The sequence below is a fragment of the Diceros bicornis genome, chromosome 6 (genome assembly GCF_020826845.1).
Source record: "Diceros bicornis minor isolate mBicDic1 chromosome 6, mDicBic1.mat.cur, whole genome shotgun sequence".
Taxonomy (NCBI): Eukaryota; Metazoa; Chordata; class Mammalia; order Perissodactyla; family Rhinocerotidae; genus Diceros; species Diceros bicornis.
Window position 1 is genome coordinate 50,146,268 of NC_080745.1, and position 20,894 is coordinate 50,167,161.

Sequence of the window (20,894 nt, forward strand, 5' to 3'; positions counted from 1 at the left end):
AAGTGAGTTAGCATTCGGAAGAGCAACATTTGACCTTCATCTCAGGATGATGGACTGAGACTTAAACACACTGGGATTCACTTGTCATCAGTTTTAGAGGTAAATATCATGGAAAGGTCAACATGTCTGGAATAGATCATAGAGTCTAAATGTGAATATTGATTTTGAGTGGGAAATGCAGTATCTTATACAACTTATCAAAAATTTTACCAAAGACAATTATTTACAAATTTTCTAAACAAATATGCTACCAATATAGACATACCTTTGGCATTTATTTAAAATGGAGTGTATCAACATTGATTATTAAACTTTGCATGATTTAATGCCATATTTATATTCATTTTTAAGGATTCATGTATTTTAAAATGTAATTTCCATAAAAACAGAAATTCAAAATTTATATTTGTATATGTAGAAAAGAGAAGGGGTAAATGTTTCTAAGGCATTTTTATTAACCTCTTGAACAAGTTGATATTTGCTAACTCTTAGAAAAATGTTGAGTCGTTTTCAATTTCCAGTATTATTCAAATTTAATATGTTAAATCCAAAATAAGAATATTATACATATAAATATCTTGACATTTTTTAAAAATTCAAATACCCTTGAATGGAGAAAATAATCTTGTCAGTTTTCCTATTACAGTAAAAAATTGATACTTTGCTGGTTAATGTGAATTAATCTTGTAACAAATGACAATGTAAAAATTTTATGCAATTTATATTTAAAATGTTTCTCAAGAGACATTATATTGAAGTAGAAAAATAGAGTAGATTTTATAAACTATAAAAGATTAACAGTTCACCTCCTGATCTGCAAAAACAGAGAAAAAGTGTAATTTAAAATTCAGAAATCCATTTTTGGGTACTATGAAAAGTGAAAACAATGTTATCACAATGGCCAAGGAAATGGTGAGTGAGCAGTTCTAGTTAACACCTCATTATTCAAGAGAATTAAAATTACATTACACTGAGGAACATTGCCGTCTTTCTTATGTAAATCACACAAGTTTGGACTTGGGGATTTTTGAGAAAAGATTTTTAAGCAATAAGTACAATGGTTTAGGGATAACTATTGGTTTTGATTTCAAAGAATGAAAAAGAAAAGAAAAGGTTATCTGTAAACTACTAATATAATATAAAATAAACCCACATGCAGAGAACATCTCTTGTTTGCTAAGGTTGTTTTCTATTTTAATTTAAATTTATTGTCCAATATCAGAACTCAGTTTATCTGAAGATAACCTTTCCTGTCTTTTTACAGCACTACTAAAATTTTGTCTCCAAGATAATATATTTTGCCTCTTTAACTATTAAAAGAGTGACTCTGAGAATACTTCATTACAGCTTTCATAGGCTTCCTCCATATCTACATGGAATTTAATTTCTCCTTCACAACTTCAAGGTTATGTGTAGTTTGACATTTGCTCATACAGCAGAGTGAAGCAAGTCTTCCAGCAACAAAGGACTCAGGTTCAAACAGTTCATTTTAAATCCACTGTTTAGAATTAAAACACGGTTTTCCATACAAAGAGTGTTATTATAGATTCTACTCTTCTTCTATTGCATTATATCTCTGGAAAATTTTAGTTCAAATGCAACATATACCAGAGCACATTACTTTTATCTTATTAATAGTTAATGCATACTTTTTTGAGGCAAAATAACGTAATGGAGTCCTAAGATTTGAATCCAGCTATACCACTTATCAGCTGTTGGTTGAACTTGGTTGGGCAAGTTACTTAAGCTCGCTGAGGCCAGCTTCCCTAGGGATACAATACTTAACTTTATATATGAGAGAAAGAGTTTGGTGAAGTACCTAGTACAAAGAACATGCTTGAGAAAGTAGTTGTAATATTATTATTTAATAGGCTTATGCCAGGTGTTGGCCATGCAAATATTTAAAAATGTAGTCCTTGTTCTTAAGGAGCTTATACACAGAAAGAAAAGAAGCAATCCTAGTTGTCTAAGTCTTGTGGCTGCCCCTAGGTGATGAGATAAAAAGCCTTCTGCTTCTGTGATTGGAAGAAAGACATAAGTTGACCATGTTATCAAAACAAGAGAAGTGGGAAAAAGTAATTGCCAAAAAGTAAATTCAGATATGAGGAAGAAAAAAATGGATGCTAAGCAAACAAAAATGTCATAGGTCCATTTCTCTATCCTCATTGGTTAATGAGTCATCACCAGTTTCTTGATTTAAAAAGAAATCCTAGGGAAATATCACACTAGTTGCAATTGGAAAATGGATTTCTACTGAATTTGAACGTTAGTTTAAATAATAATGCCTTGAATATATATGTGATGGTTAAAGATATATGGTTCTCATTACCAAATATGATTTTTTTATTCTTGATGTCATCTAATCATCTTCATAAAGTGCCATATAGAGATATATTTCCACACATTAGAGTCAAGTTCCTGCTGGACAGCATGAACCTAGCCAAGAAAAGAGCCCCTTACACAATTGTTTGTGAAGCCTATTTCTATCTCACTGATGCTATATTTTACTTGTCTTCTTACAAAAGTTTCTGGAATGTTCTGTGAGCTGTGATTTTAGTTGATGGCAGGATGAGATAGAAGAAGCAGGAAAATTAAAAGTATTTCTCCCTGAATTTTACTAATTCATCCAGCATCTTTGTCCACTAATTTATTCAACATACGTTATTTATCTTGGTGCAATGTTATGTATAGGGTATAGAGTAGAACAGTTAATAGGGCAGAGATGGTCTCTCTAAAGTTTACAATCTATTGGCGAAGACAAATATTGAAAATATTTACAAATAAGGTAAAATGACTGCTATATTCAAATGGCATTTGTTCCTTTCCTCATCCTGTCAATAAATATTTATTGAGCACATAGAGGGCACTGGAAATAATAATACTGAACAAAATATACAGTCCTACCCTCAGAGATCTTATGATCTGTGTAGTAGGCAGAAATTAATCAAATGATCATAGGAATCAGATTATAATTACGAACTAAGTGATACCAAAGAAAGGAACATGGTTTTATGAGCACTTATAACAAAGTACACAACAGTAGCAGTGGGGGATATCAGAGAAAATTTGTCAGGAAATGGCAGGAGTTGACATATGAGTAAGTAGTAATTAGCCTTGTAGGTGAAAGAATAGGGCTCAGGAACTGAGAAGAAATTGAGCGCAAAAAATTCCTAAATTAGAAAGGAGGCAGACACATTCCAAGAATTTAAAGAAGGTCAGTATGGTTGAAGAAAAGAGAATGAGGGTAAAGTACTATAAGATGAGGCAGAAATTTGGGGCATAGTAAGATTTGAGTTTTATCCTATGAATGCTGTGAAACCACTGAAACATGGTGAGCGTGTAGTGGGCTGAGGAAGCTTAGACTATAAAGATGTAAGTAGACGTGAACTTTATATGGATGACTGACCACTCTGGAAGTCAGATGGGAAAGGAGTCAAAGTGGATGAGTATGGACTGGTCAGAAGAAGACTGTAGTATTTTAAGCAAAGAACAATGACAGTTTGGCCTAGAATAGGGATAGTAGTGAAGAAGAGAAATAGATGAGACCCATAAGAAAATCTCCCAGACAAAGCAATATTAAAGTGGAAACCTAAGGAATTAATCAGGGGAAGATTGTGTGTTAGAGAGAGTAGCATACGTAAAGTCTCAGAGGGAGGAAAATTGTAGAATGTAGTACCGAGCATGGAGATCTCTGGGAGAGAGCGGTTGGTGTTGAGCCTAGAGGACAGGTAGCCTTGGACTGTGAAGGTACTTATGAGCCATATTAAAGACGTTGTTCATTATCACAGAGAAATTTGAGGACACTGAGTGGTGTTAGACAGACGATATAAGTAGAGGCTCTTTATGGAAGAGCCCTCTGTGCTTCCACATTCCACACAGAAAATAGATTTTTACACAATTTAAACGCTGATTCACAATCATGGCATTTTTATGACCAATTTATAGTGGTGAAGTTATTCCTCTCCACATTCGTCTGGTGCTTAATAGCTGCGTCATTTACTTCATCCTTTTTTAATACTGCATTTTATTTCTGATAAACTTTTCACACATGGTTCTATGCCATTAAACCATATATTTAAGCCAAAATCACACACACGGAAATAGAGTGATAGGAAAAGATACCTCAGACAATTGCAAACAAAGGAAAGCAGGAATTAGTATATTAATGCTAAACAATGTGTAATTCATAACAAAAGGAACCAAACTTTTGATTGTGTATATATTTTGTCTCACTAAATAAAACAAATTTCTTAAGTGAGAGGGCTAAATTTTCTGCTTTACTATATCCACATGGTGTTTACTGTAGTTAAGATTATGTATTATTGTCCAAAGCAGGGCACTTTTGGGGGTAAACAAGGGTACTCTTTAATAATTAAGCCAAGGTGATGGGCATAAAGAAGGACTGTCACAGGTAAACTGAATCATATGGTCATCGGTACCTCTACATGCAGTACTTTGCTCATGATAGGTATCCTATAAAAGCTTGGTGACTACTGGACCGATATTTATGACCAGAGTTTTATTTAATGTGGGATTTTTCCTGTGTGTATCAGTTATCTTTTGCTGCAAAACTCTCCTTCCAAATTTAACAGCTTAAAACAACAATAATTTACTATTTCTTATGATTCTGGGGGTTGGCAGGACAGTACTTCTGCTGCCACTTGTGGTATTGTCAAAGCAAAAAATGCACCAGACAAATTTTAACAGGAAAGAAAAAATTCATTCAAGGCGATTTCAATAGGGGAGTGAGGCCAGAACCACTGTCTGAGTCAACTATGCTGAAACGAAGGGCTGGAGAGTTGTTAAGAGCTGGGGTGGGGTCTAGCCACTATGGAAAACAGTATGGAGATTTCTCAAAAAATTAAAAACAGAAATACCATACGATCCAGCTATCCCACTACTGGGTATTTATCCAAAGAACATGAAATCAACAATGCAAAGAGATTTATGCATCCCTATCTTCACTGTAGCATTATTCACAATAGCCAACAGATGGAAGCAACCCAGGTGCCCTTCAACAGATGAATGGATAAAGAAAATGTGGTAAATATATATATGTATATATATACACACACACACTCACACATATATAGTGGAATACTACTCAGCTGTAAAAAAGACAAAATTGTCCCATTTGCAACAACATGGGTGGACCTTGAGGGTATTATGTTAAGTGAGACAAGCCAGACAGAGAAAGACAAACACCATATGATTTCATTTATATGTGGAAGATAAACACATGGATAAAGAGAACAGATCAGTGGTTACCAGAAGGGAAGGGGGGGTGGTGAAATGGGTAAAGGGGCACGTATGTATCGAGAAGGATGAAAACTAGACTATTGGTGGTGAGCACAATGCAGTCTATACAGAAACTGATCTATAATAATGTACACCTGAAATTACACAATGTTATAAACCAATATGACCTCAATAAAATAATTTAAAAAAAAAGAGCTGGGGTGGGGGATCATAGGCCATCTGTGTTTGCTAATTGGCTTTACCCAAGGGGAAAGTAAACTTTCTCCTCTCTTCATGGATGGAGGTCATTTTACAGCGGGAGCAAGATACCCACCAAAGTTAGGCTCCTGCTCTCCCACAGAAACCAGGAAATAGGGCTCTATTTTCCTTCACGTGCCAAAGTCATGGCTCTCAGATCCTTAAGAAACACATTCCTGGGTTATAAAATTGGCAAGAGGCTTTTTGAAAGATGTATATCTCCAAGGTGCAGAGAAAGAATTTAAATTGTGAGTTTTTGAAAGTAAATACTCTAAGAAAAGGCGGGTCTGGGACCTAGAGTCAGGAAGGAGCCTGTCCACAAGGTAGTCAAGCTGAGGAGAATTTTAAGGCTCGGTGAATACACGTTTAGCTGGTGGGTGACATGGTGGTTGAGATTTGTGGAAATGGCCAGGCCTCTCTCCTAATGTGGCCTTTCATCCTCAAGGAGGCTAGACCAGGTGACTTCACATGCAGCCTCAGGATAGAGTAGAGGCCTCAGGGCTCCTTGAGTTTGAGGCTCAAAGTCACACAGTGTTACCCCCCATCCCCAACGCACACACCCCACACACATTTTACTGATCAAAGCATTCACAGGAACAGCCCAAATTCAAAGAGGGGGAAAATAGACCCCATTTCCTGATAGAAGGAACAAAAAAAATGTGTGTCCTGAGCCAGCTGTGATGGCCTAGCAGATAAAGTTCTGCGTGCTCCACTTCAGTGGTCTGGGATTGGTTCCTGGGCACGGAATCACACCACTCGTCTGTCAGTAGCCATGTTGTAGTCGTGGGTCACATAGAAGAACCAGAAGAATTTGCAACTATACACAACTATGTACTGGGGCTTTGGGGGGTGGAAAGGAAGAAAAAAGGAGGAAGATTAGCAACAGATGTTAGCTTAGGGCAAATCTTCCCATCTTCCCCTACAACCAAAAGTGTGTCCACTTGTGTCCACAATTATTTATATTCCTCCCACATACAAAAACAAAGGAACAAACAAACAAAATCAGTTAGGCTCTTAGAATCTCCAAAAGTTTTATCCCATTATGGCATCACATTTAAACTTCAAGATCACATCATTTAAATCAAATCCAGATGTGGATGATATTCCTTGGGTGCAACTCTTCTTGATTAAAATACCTGTGAACTAAAAATAAGATACCTGCCTAAAATACAATGATGGAACAAGAGAGCCATAGTAGATGATCTTAATCATCTCTCCTTTTTTTTTTTTTTTTTTGGTGAGGAAAATTAGCCCTGAGCTAACATCTGTGCCAGTCTTCCTCTATTTTGTATGTGGTTCACCGCCACAGCATGGCCACTGATGAGTGGTCTAAGTCCTCACCCCAGAACCAAACCTGCAAAACCAGGCCGCTGAAGTGGAGCACGCCGAAGCTAACAACTAAGCCATGGGGCCGACCCCTCTCCTTTTTTTTTTTTATACCTCATTATGTGCAGCTAGAAGAAACCAGTAGACCCTTTAGGCATTCTCTCTGGAAATCTGCTTAACCAGATCCACAAGTTCATTAGTTCACAAGTTCATCTCTTTGAAGTTACTATAGAGGACAATTTTGCTAATTGTTTTGCAACTGTGAAACAAAGGTTGCCATCTTTCTAGCCTTGAATAACTATTTTCTCATCACCTTTACAGCCTCCACTAACAGTTTGTCCAGCTTCCATTAACAGCCTTCTCACTGATTTTCCGGCCATTGCCTGCCCAAACAAATGCTGTGTGTTTTAGGTTTTTGCTATGGCAGTACCCCATTTCTATGACTCAATTTTTCTATCTATTATTTATCCCAAAACCTAGTGACTAAAGACAAAAACAATTTATATTTTCTGAAGATACTGTGAGTTGGGTGAACTAATCTCACCTGGGCATTATCATGCAGCTGGAGTGACTGGGATGGCCTGGCCTTTCTCTCCATGTGGTTTTCCCCGTGGTTTTTCATACTTAAATTGGCTACACTGGAATTCTTCCCATGCAGTCTCAGAGCAACTTTCTTTCCATGTATGTGAAAACTGAAGCTACAAGGCTTCATTTGGATTGAAGCTACAATGTCACTTTCATCTCATTCTATCAGTCAAAGCAACAGCAGAAATAACCTAGATACAAGGGGAGGGAAAATAAACTCCACCTCTGGATGGGAGGAAGTGCAAAGAAATTTTGTCTAATTTTAATCCATCACACCATGCCAATCGTCTCTTATCTTCTTCAGCAAAAAGTGGAAGAAAAGATAGACTAGAAAAGTAAAAATCTTATGCAAATATTTCATTGGGAAAAATGTCACATTATGAATGATGACATAAAAACTAGCAATTTTTTTTTAAATCTATTCAAAATGTTGGCATAATTTATTTCTACTTTCATACCATTTACACCTCAGATTTTAAAAAATTAATTCCAGGATTAAGAGGTTTTACATGATTATCTTATTTCTTTATTTTCATTTCTCAACGTATCAAGTAGGTATTATACAGAAAAAAGAGAAAAAATTAAATTGCCAATCAGGCATAGTAAGCACAGTGAATCTGTTTTTGGTAAATGAACACTCAAAATCTTTAGCTAATGGATTCTAAATAATAAATTGCCATATTTATGGACAAATTTCAATACTAACTCGTCTTTTTCGAAACAACCTCTCAGGCTTTTTAAACTTTTCTCAAAGCTTAACAACTAGGGATTGAGTATGGATAAAGGCACTGAGTAGGGGATATCTAGATGTAATTTTTTTCCAGTTTTGTTGAGATATAATTGACATATAACATTGTATTCATTTAAAGTATACAACATAATGATTTGATATATATGTGTATTATGAAATGATCACTATAATAAGTTTAGTTAACATCCATCACCTCATATAGTTACAATTTTTGTCTTGTGATGAAAACTTTTAAGATCTACTCTCTTAGCAACTAGAAGGATGTACAACTATGACATACAACTATCTACTGGGGCTTTGGAGAGAAAGAGGAAAAAAAAAAGGAGGAGGATTGGCAATAGATGTTAGCTCAGAGCCGGTCTTCCTCAGCAAAAAGAGGAGGATTGGCATGGATGTTAGCTCAGGGCTGATCTTCCTCACACACACACACAAAAAAAGATCTACTCTCTTAGCAACTTTCAAATATACAATATAGTATTGTTAACTATAGTTATCATCCTGTACATTACATCCCCACAACTTATCTCATAACTCGAAGTTTAAACCTTTTAACCACCTTCACCCAGTTCCCCCACCCCCCATCCTCCATCTCTGGCAACCACCAATCTGTTTTCTGTTTCTGTGAGTTTTGTTTTTTTTTTTAGATTCAACATATAAGTAATATCATACAATATTTTTCTTTCTCTGCCTGACTTATTTCACTTAGCATAATGCCCTCCAGGTCCATCCATGTTGTCACAAATTGCAGGACTTTCTTCTTTTTTATGGTTGAATAATATATATATTCCATTATATAATATATCTATATCTGTATCTATATAGATAGATAGATATACCACATTTTCTTTGTCCATTCATCCATCTGTGGACACTTAGGTTGTTTCCAGGTCTTGGCTACTGTAAATAGTGCTGTAATGAACACGGGGGTGCAGATGTCTCTTTGAGTTAGTGATTTCATTTCCTTCAGACATATATCCAGAAGTGGAATTACTGGACCATATGGTAGCTCTGTTTTTCATTTTTTGAGGAAGTTCCATACTCTTTTTTTTTTTTATTTTTTCCATAGTGGCTGCACCCATTTACATTTCCACCAATAATGTACAAAGGTTCCCTTTTCTACACATCCTTGTTAACACTTGTTATCTTTTCTCTTTTTGATGATGGCCATTCTAACATGAGTTAGGTGATATCTCGTTATGGCTTTGATTTGCATTTTTCTGGTGACTAGTGAGGTTGACCACCTTATCACATACCCCTTGGCCATCTGTATGTCTTCTTTGGAAAGATGTCACTTCAGTTCCTCTGCCCATTTTTCAATCAAATTGCTTGGTTTTTTGCTATTGAGTTGTATGCATTCTTTATACATTTTGGATATTAACCTCTCATCAGATATATGGTTTGTAAAAATTTTTTCCCATTCCATAGGTTGCCTTTTCATTTTGTTGATGGTTTCCATAATTTTTTTAAAGTAAATACAAAATATATTTAAAAATTAGTTAAATCTAGAGAGAGATATATATCTTATAGTAACTTCTTATTTTAATTATGCTTGCAGTATTTCATATTTAAAATATTTAAAGAAAAAAACTATTTTTTTCCTTTTTATTGCTTCATCGTCTTTGGCTTAATAATCAAGTGATTGTGCAGGGGGAAGAATTTTGTTTATAGTTATCATAATAAAAACTAAATCTAGAAATAATGTATTAGTTGCATCTTCTTTAGCAAAAATTTAAATGGAAATGAAATAGTCCCTAAAATACTGATGAATTTATCTCTCTGAAAGTATTGAATACGAACTATATATCCTCCTCCATAGATAGCATGATTGCAAGTGTTTACTATCTTTCCAGGGTATGAATAACACTTAATGGAAAAATCATTTATCTCTTTTTTTTCCTAAAAATTCTGGCAGACCTTGAATGTCTATTTTTATTATGCTCTTTTTGAGGTAGTACATTCATACAACTGTTAAAGTAGAATTGAACTGAAATATCAAATGCTCTACCTAAGTATCTTTTTTCTCTGTTTTGATGATATTTGTATGACTACACAAATATATTTTCAGATTCTATGGTGATTTCTCATCTTTATATGATTATTTCAGAACTGGAGGCATAGAATCTAGTCTAGTCTAATCAATAGAAAATAACCAATAAAAGCATTGGATATCCTGCTTAAAAAGTTTACTGTCATGCCCTTCAAAAAACCCAAATTTTCAAATTCATCTATAAAGGAAAGAAGAACCACTCTTATAGGTAAATGAGCCAAAATACAGAACTGTTTTCTCAGAAATCATTACTAAGTATATAAATAGCTACATCAGAGCCTATTTTTAGTAAGTAAATTAATCAGCCAGAAATGAATATGCCTGGTCTAGCCATTCCATCAAACCATGAAGCCCCCTGATTCCACTCACAGTTAGTTGGTGGGTATTTGGGAAACATAAAATATAAATGGTGCTTACCATGTCTACTATTGAACTTTTAACCAGGCATCTGGTATTAATGCATTTACCACATTTTACTATAATTGTTTACACAACTGTCTGGTTTGCCTATGAGGCTATAAGCTCCAAGAGTGCACAATCTTGTCTTTGTATCTTTATTGCTTAGTGGATGCCAGGCACATGGTATGTGTTCAATAAATACTTATTAAATGAATGAGTAAAACTCCATGATTAAATAATTGGATTTTAAGTGATTTTGTTGTTGTTTTTAAGTCTCAGAGCCAACCTTTACCTATAACAATCTTACCCCATGGTAGTTGTTTTTGAATGAAGCCAAAAAAAGTCTATGGATTTAAAGCTGTAAAAATAGCAAAGAGAAAAATATTATCCCCATTTCAGATGTAAAATTGATGTATGATTGAGAACTAGAAAGGGTAAATCAGAGTGCATAAAACATAATCTACAACATTAGCCAAGATAGATATTACTTATTAAAAGCATTCAAGTTTTGGGGCCGGCCCAGTGGTGCAAGTGGTTAAGTGCGTGCCTTCTGCTGTGGCGGCCCGGGGTTTGCTGGTTCAGATCCCGGGCGCATACCGACATAACACTTGGCAAGCCATGCTGTGGCGGTGTCCCATATAAAGTGGAGGAAGAGGGGTGCGAATGTTAGCCCAGGGCCAGTCTTCCTCAGGAAAAAAGAGGAGGATTGGCAGATGTTACCTCAGGGCTGATCTTCCTCACCAAAAAAAAAAAAAAAAAGTATTCAAGTTTTATTTCTTATTGTTCCTACTGTCTATGAGACAAACTTACATATCATTACATTTAAGCTAAACTTCCAGAAGTAGAGCTTATAAAATAATGTGTTAGTAATAGCTATAATTTAGGAAGTACCTACTACATGTTAGGCATAAGGAAAGCTTTTTGTACACTTTATGTCCTTTGATACACTCAGTAATCTTCTAAAATAAATAATGTCCCCATTTTACAGGTAAAGAAATAACATCAGGGACACTAAGAATTTTTTCAAGGTCACGTAGTTAGTAAGTAGGAGAGCCAGAATTCAAACTCACGTCTGTTAGAATCAGAAGAGAGTGTTCTTAGCTTAATTCTAGTCTGGTGAAAGGACATCCATTGCTGTAAGTTTAAGGACTAAAGCTAGGTGAGTAGAGTAAGGGAGAAAAGAGAAGGAGGAGGGCAGCAGGAAGCGAGAAGTCTATTGTGATTTTCAAACTCCTACTATCTGAATCACCTGGGAACCTTTTACAAATATAATTCCTGGGTCTGACCCCATAGACCTACTAAATCAGAATCTTTAAACATGATCCAGCAAGTCTGAAAATTTTAATAAGTTCTTCAGCTAAATCTTAAGATTTTAAAGTTTGAGAGCCAATGACTAAGAGAGATTAGATAAACTCTATTAATAAGAACAATAGATGAAACAAACAAACACTCAAACCCTAGGTTGCAGATTTAGCTTCCAAATAGTTTTCTGAACCTGAGAAATTGTTTACTAATCAAGGCTTCGGTTTTCTTGTCTTCAACATGAGGTGACTTCATGAACCTGTGTAGAAGCAAAGCTCCTAACAATAGTAAGCACACTTTGGAAAAGATGTAAAAAACAGTGTCTACCCATTTGGTCCTTTATTAATTTTCTTATTTACAATCTATCCTAAGAATTCTGGGAAAGCTGGCTTCTCTCTCCTGATTCATGTCTATTTTAAACTGTTTTTCTTGGTTAAATATGTAAAATTAGATCACCCTGATGCAATTACTCCAAGGTTACAAATAATAGGAGTTCCAGTGGGTGTTTTTTTCCTTCCCATTTTCATTAAATTCCCTCATAGCAGATATAAAAACAGTTCCTTAATTGGTACTGATTTGCAAATATATTGAATTCAAACATGTCAAAATAAATTAGATTTGTTTCTCAGTAGAAAGAAAGCAGTAGAGCCAGATTGAATCCCAGTGAAATTTTATAGCATCTATTTACAAACACTTTTATATCCTAGACTGCACAGCGTTTAAAATAATTAGGAGCTTTACGCAACACATATAACATTTACTTTTATTGTTCCTTCTTGAACCCAACAGTAAAAGTAGATTTTAAATTGTAGAATAATTGTTTCTTCTATATTTATACTGTAAAAACTGGGTCTAACATTTGGAAACTGCAAATTCTGTTATTTTAGTATACTCATTATTCAGATGACTCAGATGTGTTAAAAAGTATTTAATTGAGAGGGATTTATTGTAATCTATATTTTTAAAAAATCAATTTGAAATGTTAAACAGATATCTATGAATTAGTTTATATATCCATAAGAAAATTATGTTGTATGTATTTTGCATTTAAATTCTGCAGCAGTTAACTTTTCTGGGTCACACTTACTCTCTCTGCAAAGATAAAATTTTAAACAACAGATTTGGAGTTCTTTTGATAAATTTTCTTCCTACTAAAATGCAACTGTTTGCAGTACATCCATACAAGGTAATATGATTCAGCAATAAAAAGTATCAAGCCACAAACGAGACATGGGGGAAGTTTAAGCACATATTGCTAAAGAAAGAAGTCAGTCTACACACCATAAGATTCCAACTATATGACATTCTGGAAAAGGTAAACGTATACAGACAGTAAAAAAATCAGTGGTTGCCAGGAGTTCAGGGGAAAGGAGAGATGAATAGGGGAAGAACAGGAGATTTTTGGGTCACGGAAACTATGCTATATGATACTGTAATGGTAGATAAATGATATTATACATCTGTTCAAACCCTTAGAACTATACAACATGAAGAATGAAGCCTCATGTAAACTATGGACTTTAGTTAATTACGTATCAATATTGGTTCACCAATTGTGATAAATGGACCACACTAATGCAAGATGTTAATAATAGGGGAAACTGGGGGTGAGGGGCACCTATAGCAACTCTATACCTTCTGTTCAATTTTTCTATAAACCTAAAACTGCTCTAAAACAAAGTCTATTAATTTAAAAAAATTTGCAGCTGTTTTACATGTAAAATTTAGGGGAGGTGAGGACAATGCAAACAGTAAGACAATGAACTAATAAAACTTAAATTTGATATCTATCATAACAGATTTTTTAATTGAAATATTATGTAGGCTCTATTTAAGTGTTAGTTTAGGTGATTTTGGAATTTTAGTCAAAATGTGTGGGTTTTGTTTAAAATGTCCGATAAAGCCCAAAGGGTTCCCCTTGGGGGATAAATAGGAGCCAGTGGTGCCATCAGGGATACATCAGGACACGTGGGCATCAAACTCAGATCAAGACTTGTGAAAGAAGTTCTGGTGAAGGCCCTTCCTGAAGCATTTTAAAAACATGAAACCATCCATTGCTCCAGTGTGCGACGTTGCTATCTGTTAAAAATAAAACCATTTCCTTTAGCAATTCACTTCTAGGAAACGGGAATCCAGTTGATCTCTTGACTCTTATGCTTCATCAGTAAAGCTGTGTAGTTCCACTATTGAGCCCTGTCTCTTTCAAGTGTCTCTTTTATTGTGAGAGTGCTTCTTTTCAATTATCTTGGCAGTAAAGCTAGCTTTAAAAAGTAGAATTCTTGAATTTCAGACACCCAACAACTATTTGTTTTGAATTAGATGTTAAAAAGGTAAATTGGAAGAAGGATAATGAGGCATTCTTATTATAAAATAGATGAATTGTAACTATATGAATTACTAGCAAAAGAAAGATTTGTTAAAAAAAAAAAAGCCTTCTGAGGATGCTTTATTTGGCCATAATTCTTTGCTTCTGAAATTAATCAATAGGTTTTGATTGTGCTCAACAGAGAGGAATGAAGGAATGATAAATCACATTATATCAGACTCACAATGATAGAACTGGAAAATACCTTATGGATAGTTTACTCTAAAAAATCATAAGCTGTCAGCCCATAAATCAAACTGAGTCAGATGATGCTTTAAAAAATAAATTCCCATTGGTTGCCAAAGTGTAAAAGTTCATAGAATTCGCATAAAAATTTGAATTTCCTTTTTCCATTTTAAAATCACTCTGGACTTGCATTATTGCATAGTAGTTACCCTTCTTATATAGAGCATGCAGTATCCAATTACTTACTTCCACTCTTTTGCTATTAATTTATGCCCAGTCCATTTTATTCAATTTTGTTATCTTTCTGTCCTCTCTGTCATCTGATTTTATGAATCCTGATGTACACCAACTCCTTCATTTTGTATTTAAGTTATATGTGACTCCAAAGGGAATATGTAATTTGCCCCAATCATGTAACTGATATTTTCCAGGGCATAAAACAAAAATAAAATGAGTCCTGCCTGGCAATAAATAGGAAAGAATTGAAATTTTGTAATCTAATGCTCATTATCATAGAGGTTCATTTAATTCCAGCCAGGAGAAAATTGCATTTTTATAGTATGTTTTGATTGTGGTAGAAAGAAGTGTGTGGGAACAATTAAGACAAAGGTTAATGAGGAGATATTTTGTCGAGAAGTAAATCTGTTTTAAACATTTACTAACAAATAGAATTTTAAATGCTTTTAGTGATATGCATAGGACTTAAATTCCTTCTTAAATTGTGTCAGTTACTTTTTCCAGTATTAATCATTTCCATCCTGATTGTACAGAAATACCCATTAAATATTATTTTTAAAATTAAAATACAAGATGGCATTTTCCTAATGTTAAAGCTGAAGGTACATTAACTGCAGACTTCTTATTTCTGTACTTTATAAAGATTAAGAAAAAATTCATTATGAAAAGTATAAAATTTAGCTCTTATGTAGCGAAAAGATAGACAAGTAAACAATTTAAGCAATATTTACTTCCACAAAAAAGAAATTCAGTTTATGAAAATTATTCGAGAATATGACTAACATATGTTTTCTTATATCAAACTTAAGTTGTATCCAATTTGATCTGTCTTTAGTTAACAATTCATTACTCTTAACATTCAAGTCATACATATTAGTTATCTATTGCAACACAATATTAACACAAACTTGATGAGTTAAAACAACATATATATCATCTTGAAGTTTCTGTAGGTCAGGATTGGTTACCTGTGTTTTCTATTTCATAGTCTCACACAGGTTTGAATCAAGGTGTTAGCCAGGGCTAGAGTCTCAACTGAAGCTTGACTAGAGAAGGGTCCAGTTCTAAGCTTATGTGGTTGTTGGTAGGATTCAGTTACTTGCGGGATGTTGGTAATTGACAGCCTCAGTTCCTTGCTGTTGGTCAGACATCACCTTCAGTATCTTGCCACCTGGACAACTCTATATGTCCACTTACTTCATTAAATCCAGCAAGGGGGATAGTTAGAGTCTGCTACTAGGAATGAAGTTACAAGTTATAATCTTATGTAACATAATCACTAAGGTGACATTCTATCTACTTTGCCGAATCATATTGGTTAGAAACAAGTTACCGTTTGGCCCTCTTGCAAGAGAAGAGGAACACACAAAGGTGGGAATACCAGAAGGGGGAGATCATTGAGAGCCATTTAGAGACTATTGTGTTTCCATAGCTTTCTGATTTTAACTGTTTCCAGGTTTTTGATTTCACAATCACCATGAGCAACCACTAAGCAATGTGACAAACAGCAAATTGTCATAATGTCATTTTATAATCTAAAATATGTACAAAAATTTATCTATTCATAATCAAAAATAGTCCATCAAAACCAAGCTTAGTGTCACTTTTGTAAGTGCTTTCCTTTTTGTGGTAGACTACTATTTTCAGTTCAAGGTTATCAAAGGCATCTTTATTTCACTGAACTGATGCTGTGACAATGACTAAATAAATTGCTTATAGAATATAATTGTGTTATCTCAGATATCTTACTTAAGAAATATCTACATAGCAATTGTATCTTTTTCTAGTCTCAACATGTTTTTTTTTAAATTAGTTGAGACTCTTTTGATTGGAAGTGATAGAAATCCTAGATAAAGGAGAAATAGAAGAGAATTTGTTTTTTCAGTACCTGAAATGATGAGCTTACCAGCTTAAAGAATAGCAACATTTAGAATATTAGTCAAAGTGTACAAGGTCTATTTTCAACCTTTAGTTATTTCATTTGTGTTGGCATCATTAACAATAAGAACCTTTCATAAGGTACAAACATTTAAATTCTAGCCAAAAATCCCATCTTTTTTTCTAATAGTTACAGTAAAATTCCTGGGCAAGATTTTCATTGGCTTTATGTGAAACATTTACCACATGAACACTGAGCAAAGAGGATAAAGTGCCCTCATGGACCAGAGATGGGTAATATGTCTATCCATATACCCTGGGGACCAGGTCAGCCCTGCTCAAACCACTTGCACTGAGAATGGAGGATGTGTGGTTATTTAAAGCAATATCTGGATGCGTTAACCAAAGAAAGCAGAAAAGATACAGGGGAGTAAAATACATACATATATATGTATATATATATTTTATAATTTTCATTAAAAAATTAGACAGATTAGTTCTTATTCTTTATCAAGAAATAGTTATTGAATATGCAATGAATATATGGACCACCATTAGGTGCTGTCTGTAAGACAGGCCACTTTACATTTAGGTAACTTAATCAAATATATGGACTACAGTGGCAAAGAAAATAACAATTTGGACAAGAAGTTTATGAAAGGTTGTATGTAATTAATTTTTCAGACTATATTTTTAGCTTAGGATTTGTTATAAAAGGCTTCAATGAAGGCACAATATAATTCCACAATGTAATCTAGATTAGAAGAACTGAGAAGATGAAGATAAAAATGAGGGATAATATTAAAAAGGTACATATTGAAAGAAAAAGACCATGTGAAAGAAATGGCAATAGGATTTTCTTATCAGTTTAAGAAAAGAGGCAAAAGCTTATAGAAAGCAGATGGGTTAGATAGATTGGCTAGACTACAAAAAGACTCAGAGATGTTTTTTAAAGCTTACATTTAATAATTTTATAAATCTTTAGGAGCTGGATACTGTAAACATCTGTGAATTATAAAAGTGAGATTACTTGCATTAATTTATGAAGATAAAGGTAAGATAGCCTAGTTACAGTGATCAATATTGTATAACAAAATTGAGATTTTGAGAATGGGATAATGTGTTGTTGACAATATACTTTTGAAATTAAGTGAATATCATATCGCTGGAGACATAATGCGGCTACCGTCAAGCAAAATAAGTGAATTCAAAAGAAATGTGAATTTTGTGATGCCATTCAGTCAAATATTTTTAGTACATTTAGAGCTTTACAATAGAGCAAGAAAAAGACATTTGGAAGCAATTTGCTTAAATATGTTAACATCAACAACACAAGATCAACATTTTACTTGAGCAAGTTGAGGTAGCAAATTGTATCCATTTATTGCTTTCAGTCCATAAGATGCTTTAGAGACAAGTGAAAAGAATTTTGTATGACATTTGGAAAATAAGAAAATAGTAGTATTCCATCTTAAATTAAAAACAATGTAGGTGACAGGACATTCTTAAAAAGAGCATTTGCATGATTTTGAACATAATTTGTTAGAGCTGGAGTCTTAAAGTGGTACTTCCTTAAAAAGTTCAGAAAATAGTTTTATTCAAATAAACACATGAACACATAAACTAACACATTCTATTATTAAATTCAAAACTCCATCATGGCAAACTGGACAATAAAAAATTAATCATCTTCTCTAAACCTGTAGACCTCCTCCAGTAAGTGAACTTGCAACCAGAGGGACTATGGTTGGTGTGATTTCTGCTGCGGCCATCAATCAGAGTATTGTGTACTCCATTGTTTCAGGAAATGAAGAGGGTGAGTAGAGATTTAGTCTGTGTTTTCACCGTAAACCAATAAACTTGGATTTGGAATTAATTTCATTTTTTTTTTTTTTTTTGTGAGAGCGATCAGCCCTGAGCTAACATCTGTGCTAATCCTCCTCTTTTTTTGCTGAGGAAGACCAGCTCTGAGCTAATATCCATTGCCAATCCTCCTCCTTTTTTTCCCTTTTTCTCCCCAAAGCCCCCGTAGATAGTTGTATGTCATAGTTGCACATCCTTCTAGCTGCTGTATGTGGGACACGGCCTCAGCATGGCTGGAGAAGCGGTGCGTCGGTGCGTGCCCGGGATCTGAACCCGGGCCGCCAGTAGTAGAGCGTGCGCACTTAACTGCTAAGCCACCGGGCCGGCCCCTGGAATTAATTTCAGATTGAATTATTGTTTACTCTATTTTTCTAATAAAGACATATCCAACTGAAATGTAATTGGTAACTATGTGCTGAATCTGATTAAAAACCCAATTATATTAACAAAAGTGATTTTTTTCCCCTAGGAAAATACTAAATATCCAATTCTGGAAGCCTTCTCCTCCCCTTCATTTAAGGATAGCTTTATGACATTTCTTCAAAATTAATGCATCATACTTTCAGCTTTTGGTGGTAATTATTGCCTATGGTAGTTCTTTCCTAATGACCTGTACCATCCATGACCCTTATTCTATGTTATACCTTAGCTAATCCCAAAGAAATTGTAGGATCATAAATAATTGTGAATGCCCATTCAAGTAAATTAAACATGCACTTAACAATTGTAAGTAAATAATTAATTTTAGTTTTTAAATCAGTTTTTTTTTTTTTTTTGTGAGGAAGATCAGCCCTGAGCTAACATCCATGCCAATCCTCCTCTTTTTGCTGAGGAAGACCGGCCCTGAGCTAACATCTATTGCCAATCCTTCTCCTTTTTCTTTTTTCCCCTTTTCACCTCAAAGCCCCAGTGGATAGTTGTATGTTGTAGTTGCACATCCTTCTAGTTGCTGTATGTGGGACGCCACCTCAGCATGGCCAGACAAGCAGTGTGTCGGTGCGTGCCCAGGATCCAAACCCAGGCCGCCAGTAGCTGAGTACGCATACTTAACCACTAAGCCAGGGGGCCAGCCCCCTAATTTTAGTTTTGTCTACCGATCATTTGTCACTGAGAATGGAATAGTTTGCCAGCCTCTAGGAATAAGTCCATAGCTCATTCTTTCTCACTCATTCTTTGTTTCACCTATTATCCACAGGTTAGTTGTCCTCTGTCTTTCCTTTTAGATAAGCTGGATGGCCTGGCATATTGTAGGCAGTCCAAAAATAGTTAATATATATTTGATAAATAAATGAATATTAAATATTTAATAAATGAATGAATATTAATGCTGTTAAGCAGTTTGCAAGGAAATTATAAAGGCCTTTTTCCAGTATTTCAACAATCAACTATTACTAGAAATTGCTGCCCCTGAAGCAAGTTCTCAACATTGTACTTTTCTTACCACTTTCTTCTTTGTTTCTTCTGTGTTCCTGTGCCTCCTCCCTAAATATTACTAAACTTCTTTTCTCCTTGGACTTCCAACACCTAACTGAAGCTGTGATTTCTCAATCTGTTCTGATACTTCCTTTCTGTGATTATATCTGTTATTTTTCTTGGCGATAGCAAATTGGCTCTATTTATTACCATCTGTCCCCTACAATGACTATTTTTACATTCATTTATTTATTAAATATTTCAACAAATATTTATTAAGTCATTCAACAGATATTTATCGAGCATCTATTTTGTACTAAGTACCTGTCCAGCTACTAGGGACAGAACAGAGAACAACATAGATCCTTTCCCTCATAGAACTTAATCCTCCAATGTGAGGAGATAGACAATAAAAATTATTAAACTGGTAAATATGTAGTATTTAGATAGCAATACATGCTACGAAGAAAACTAAGGTGAGGAAAAGTTATAGAGTGTGCAAGAGGTGGGATATCATGAAGTTTACCAATGTGCCCTGCTCTTCACTCAAATATATATGGGCAAATTTATTTAAAACATAAACATCAGGGCAAAATATTTTAGGATATTTAGATCAGTAAATTATATTTTCTAAATAACCAACATATTCAAGTATCTGTTTTTCCCTAAAGTGTTCTTAGAAGAACACTAAATCTACAGAATAGTAAGATGCATTAAATCATAAAAAGTATAATAATCTGTTAAGATCATAAAATACTTGATTAATCAAAATTAAGTGGGTTTGTTCAAAACAGAATTTCTGAAAGCATTTGGCATGGAAGAGGACCGTCTGAATCTATAGTGAGGGATATAGTGTGTATTGCTTCCCATATGTAATTAACCACAGAAACCTTGATTTCCAGGAGAATCTCAAAAAACCTAGAATTTTAAGGCATGCATTTAAGGAAACACTGATATTGATAATTTCTGAAACATAGTTTCCAAAAGCCAACATTTTGTCACTTTTATGCATTACTCTTATGACAAATAGGTGTTTTTAAAATCAC

The 20,894-nt window shown here is 34.4% G+C and overlaps 1 protein-coding gene across 10 annotated transcripts in view; it reads left to right on the forward strand.

Annotated features, from left to right (window-relative positions):
* PCDH15 (protocadherin related 15) overlaps window positions 1-20,894 on the forward strand; it is an 800,695-nt gene that overhangs the window by 651,535 nt on the left and 128,266 nt on the right. For all 10 annotated transcript variants that reach the window (XM_058543433.1, XM_058543426.1, XM_058543425.1 and 7 more), the window contains one exon: window positions 18,279-18,388. In XM_058543433.1, coding sequence (XP_058399416.1) covers window positions 18,279-18,388 — 110 coding nt within the window. The remainder of the gene's footprint in view (window positions 1-18,278; window positions 18,389-20,894) is intronic.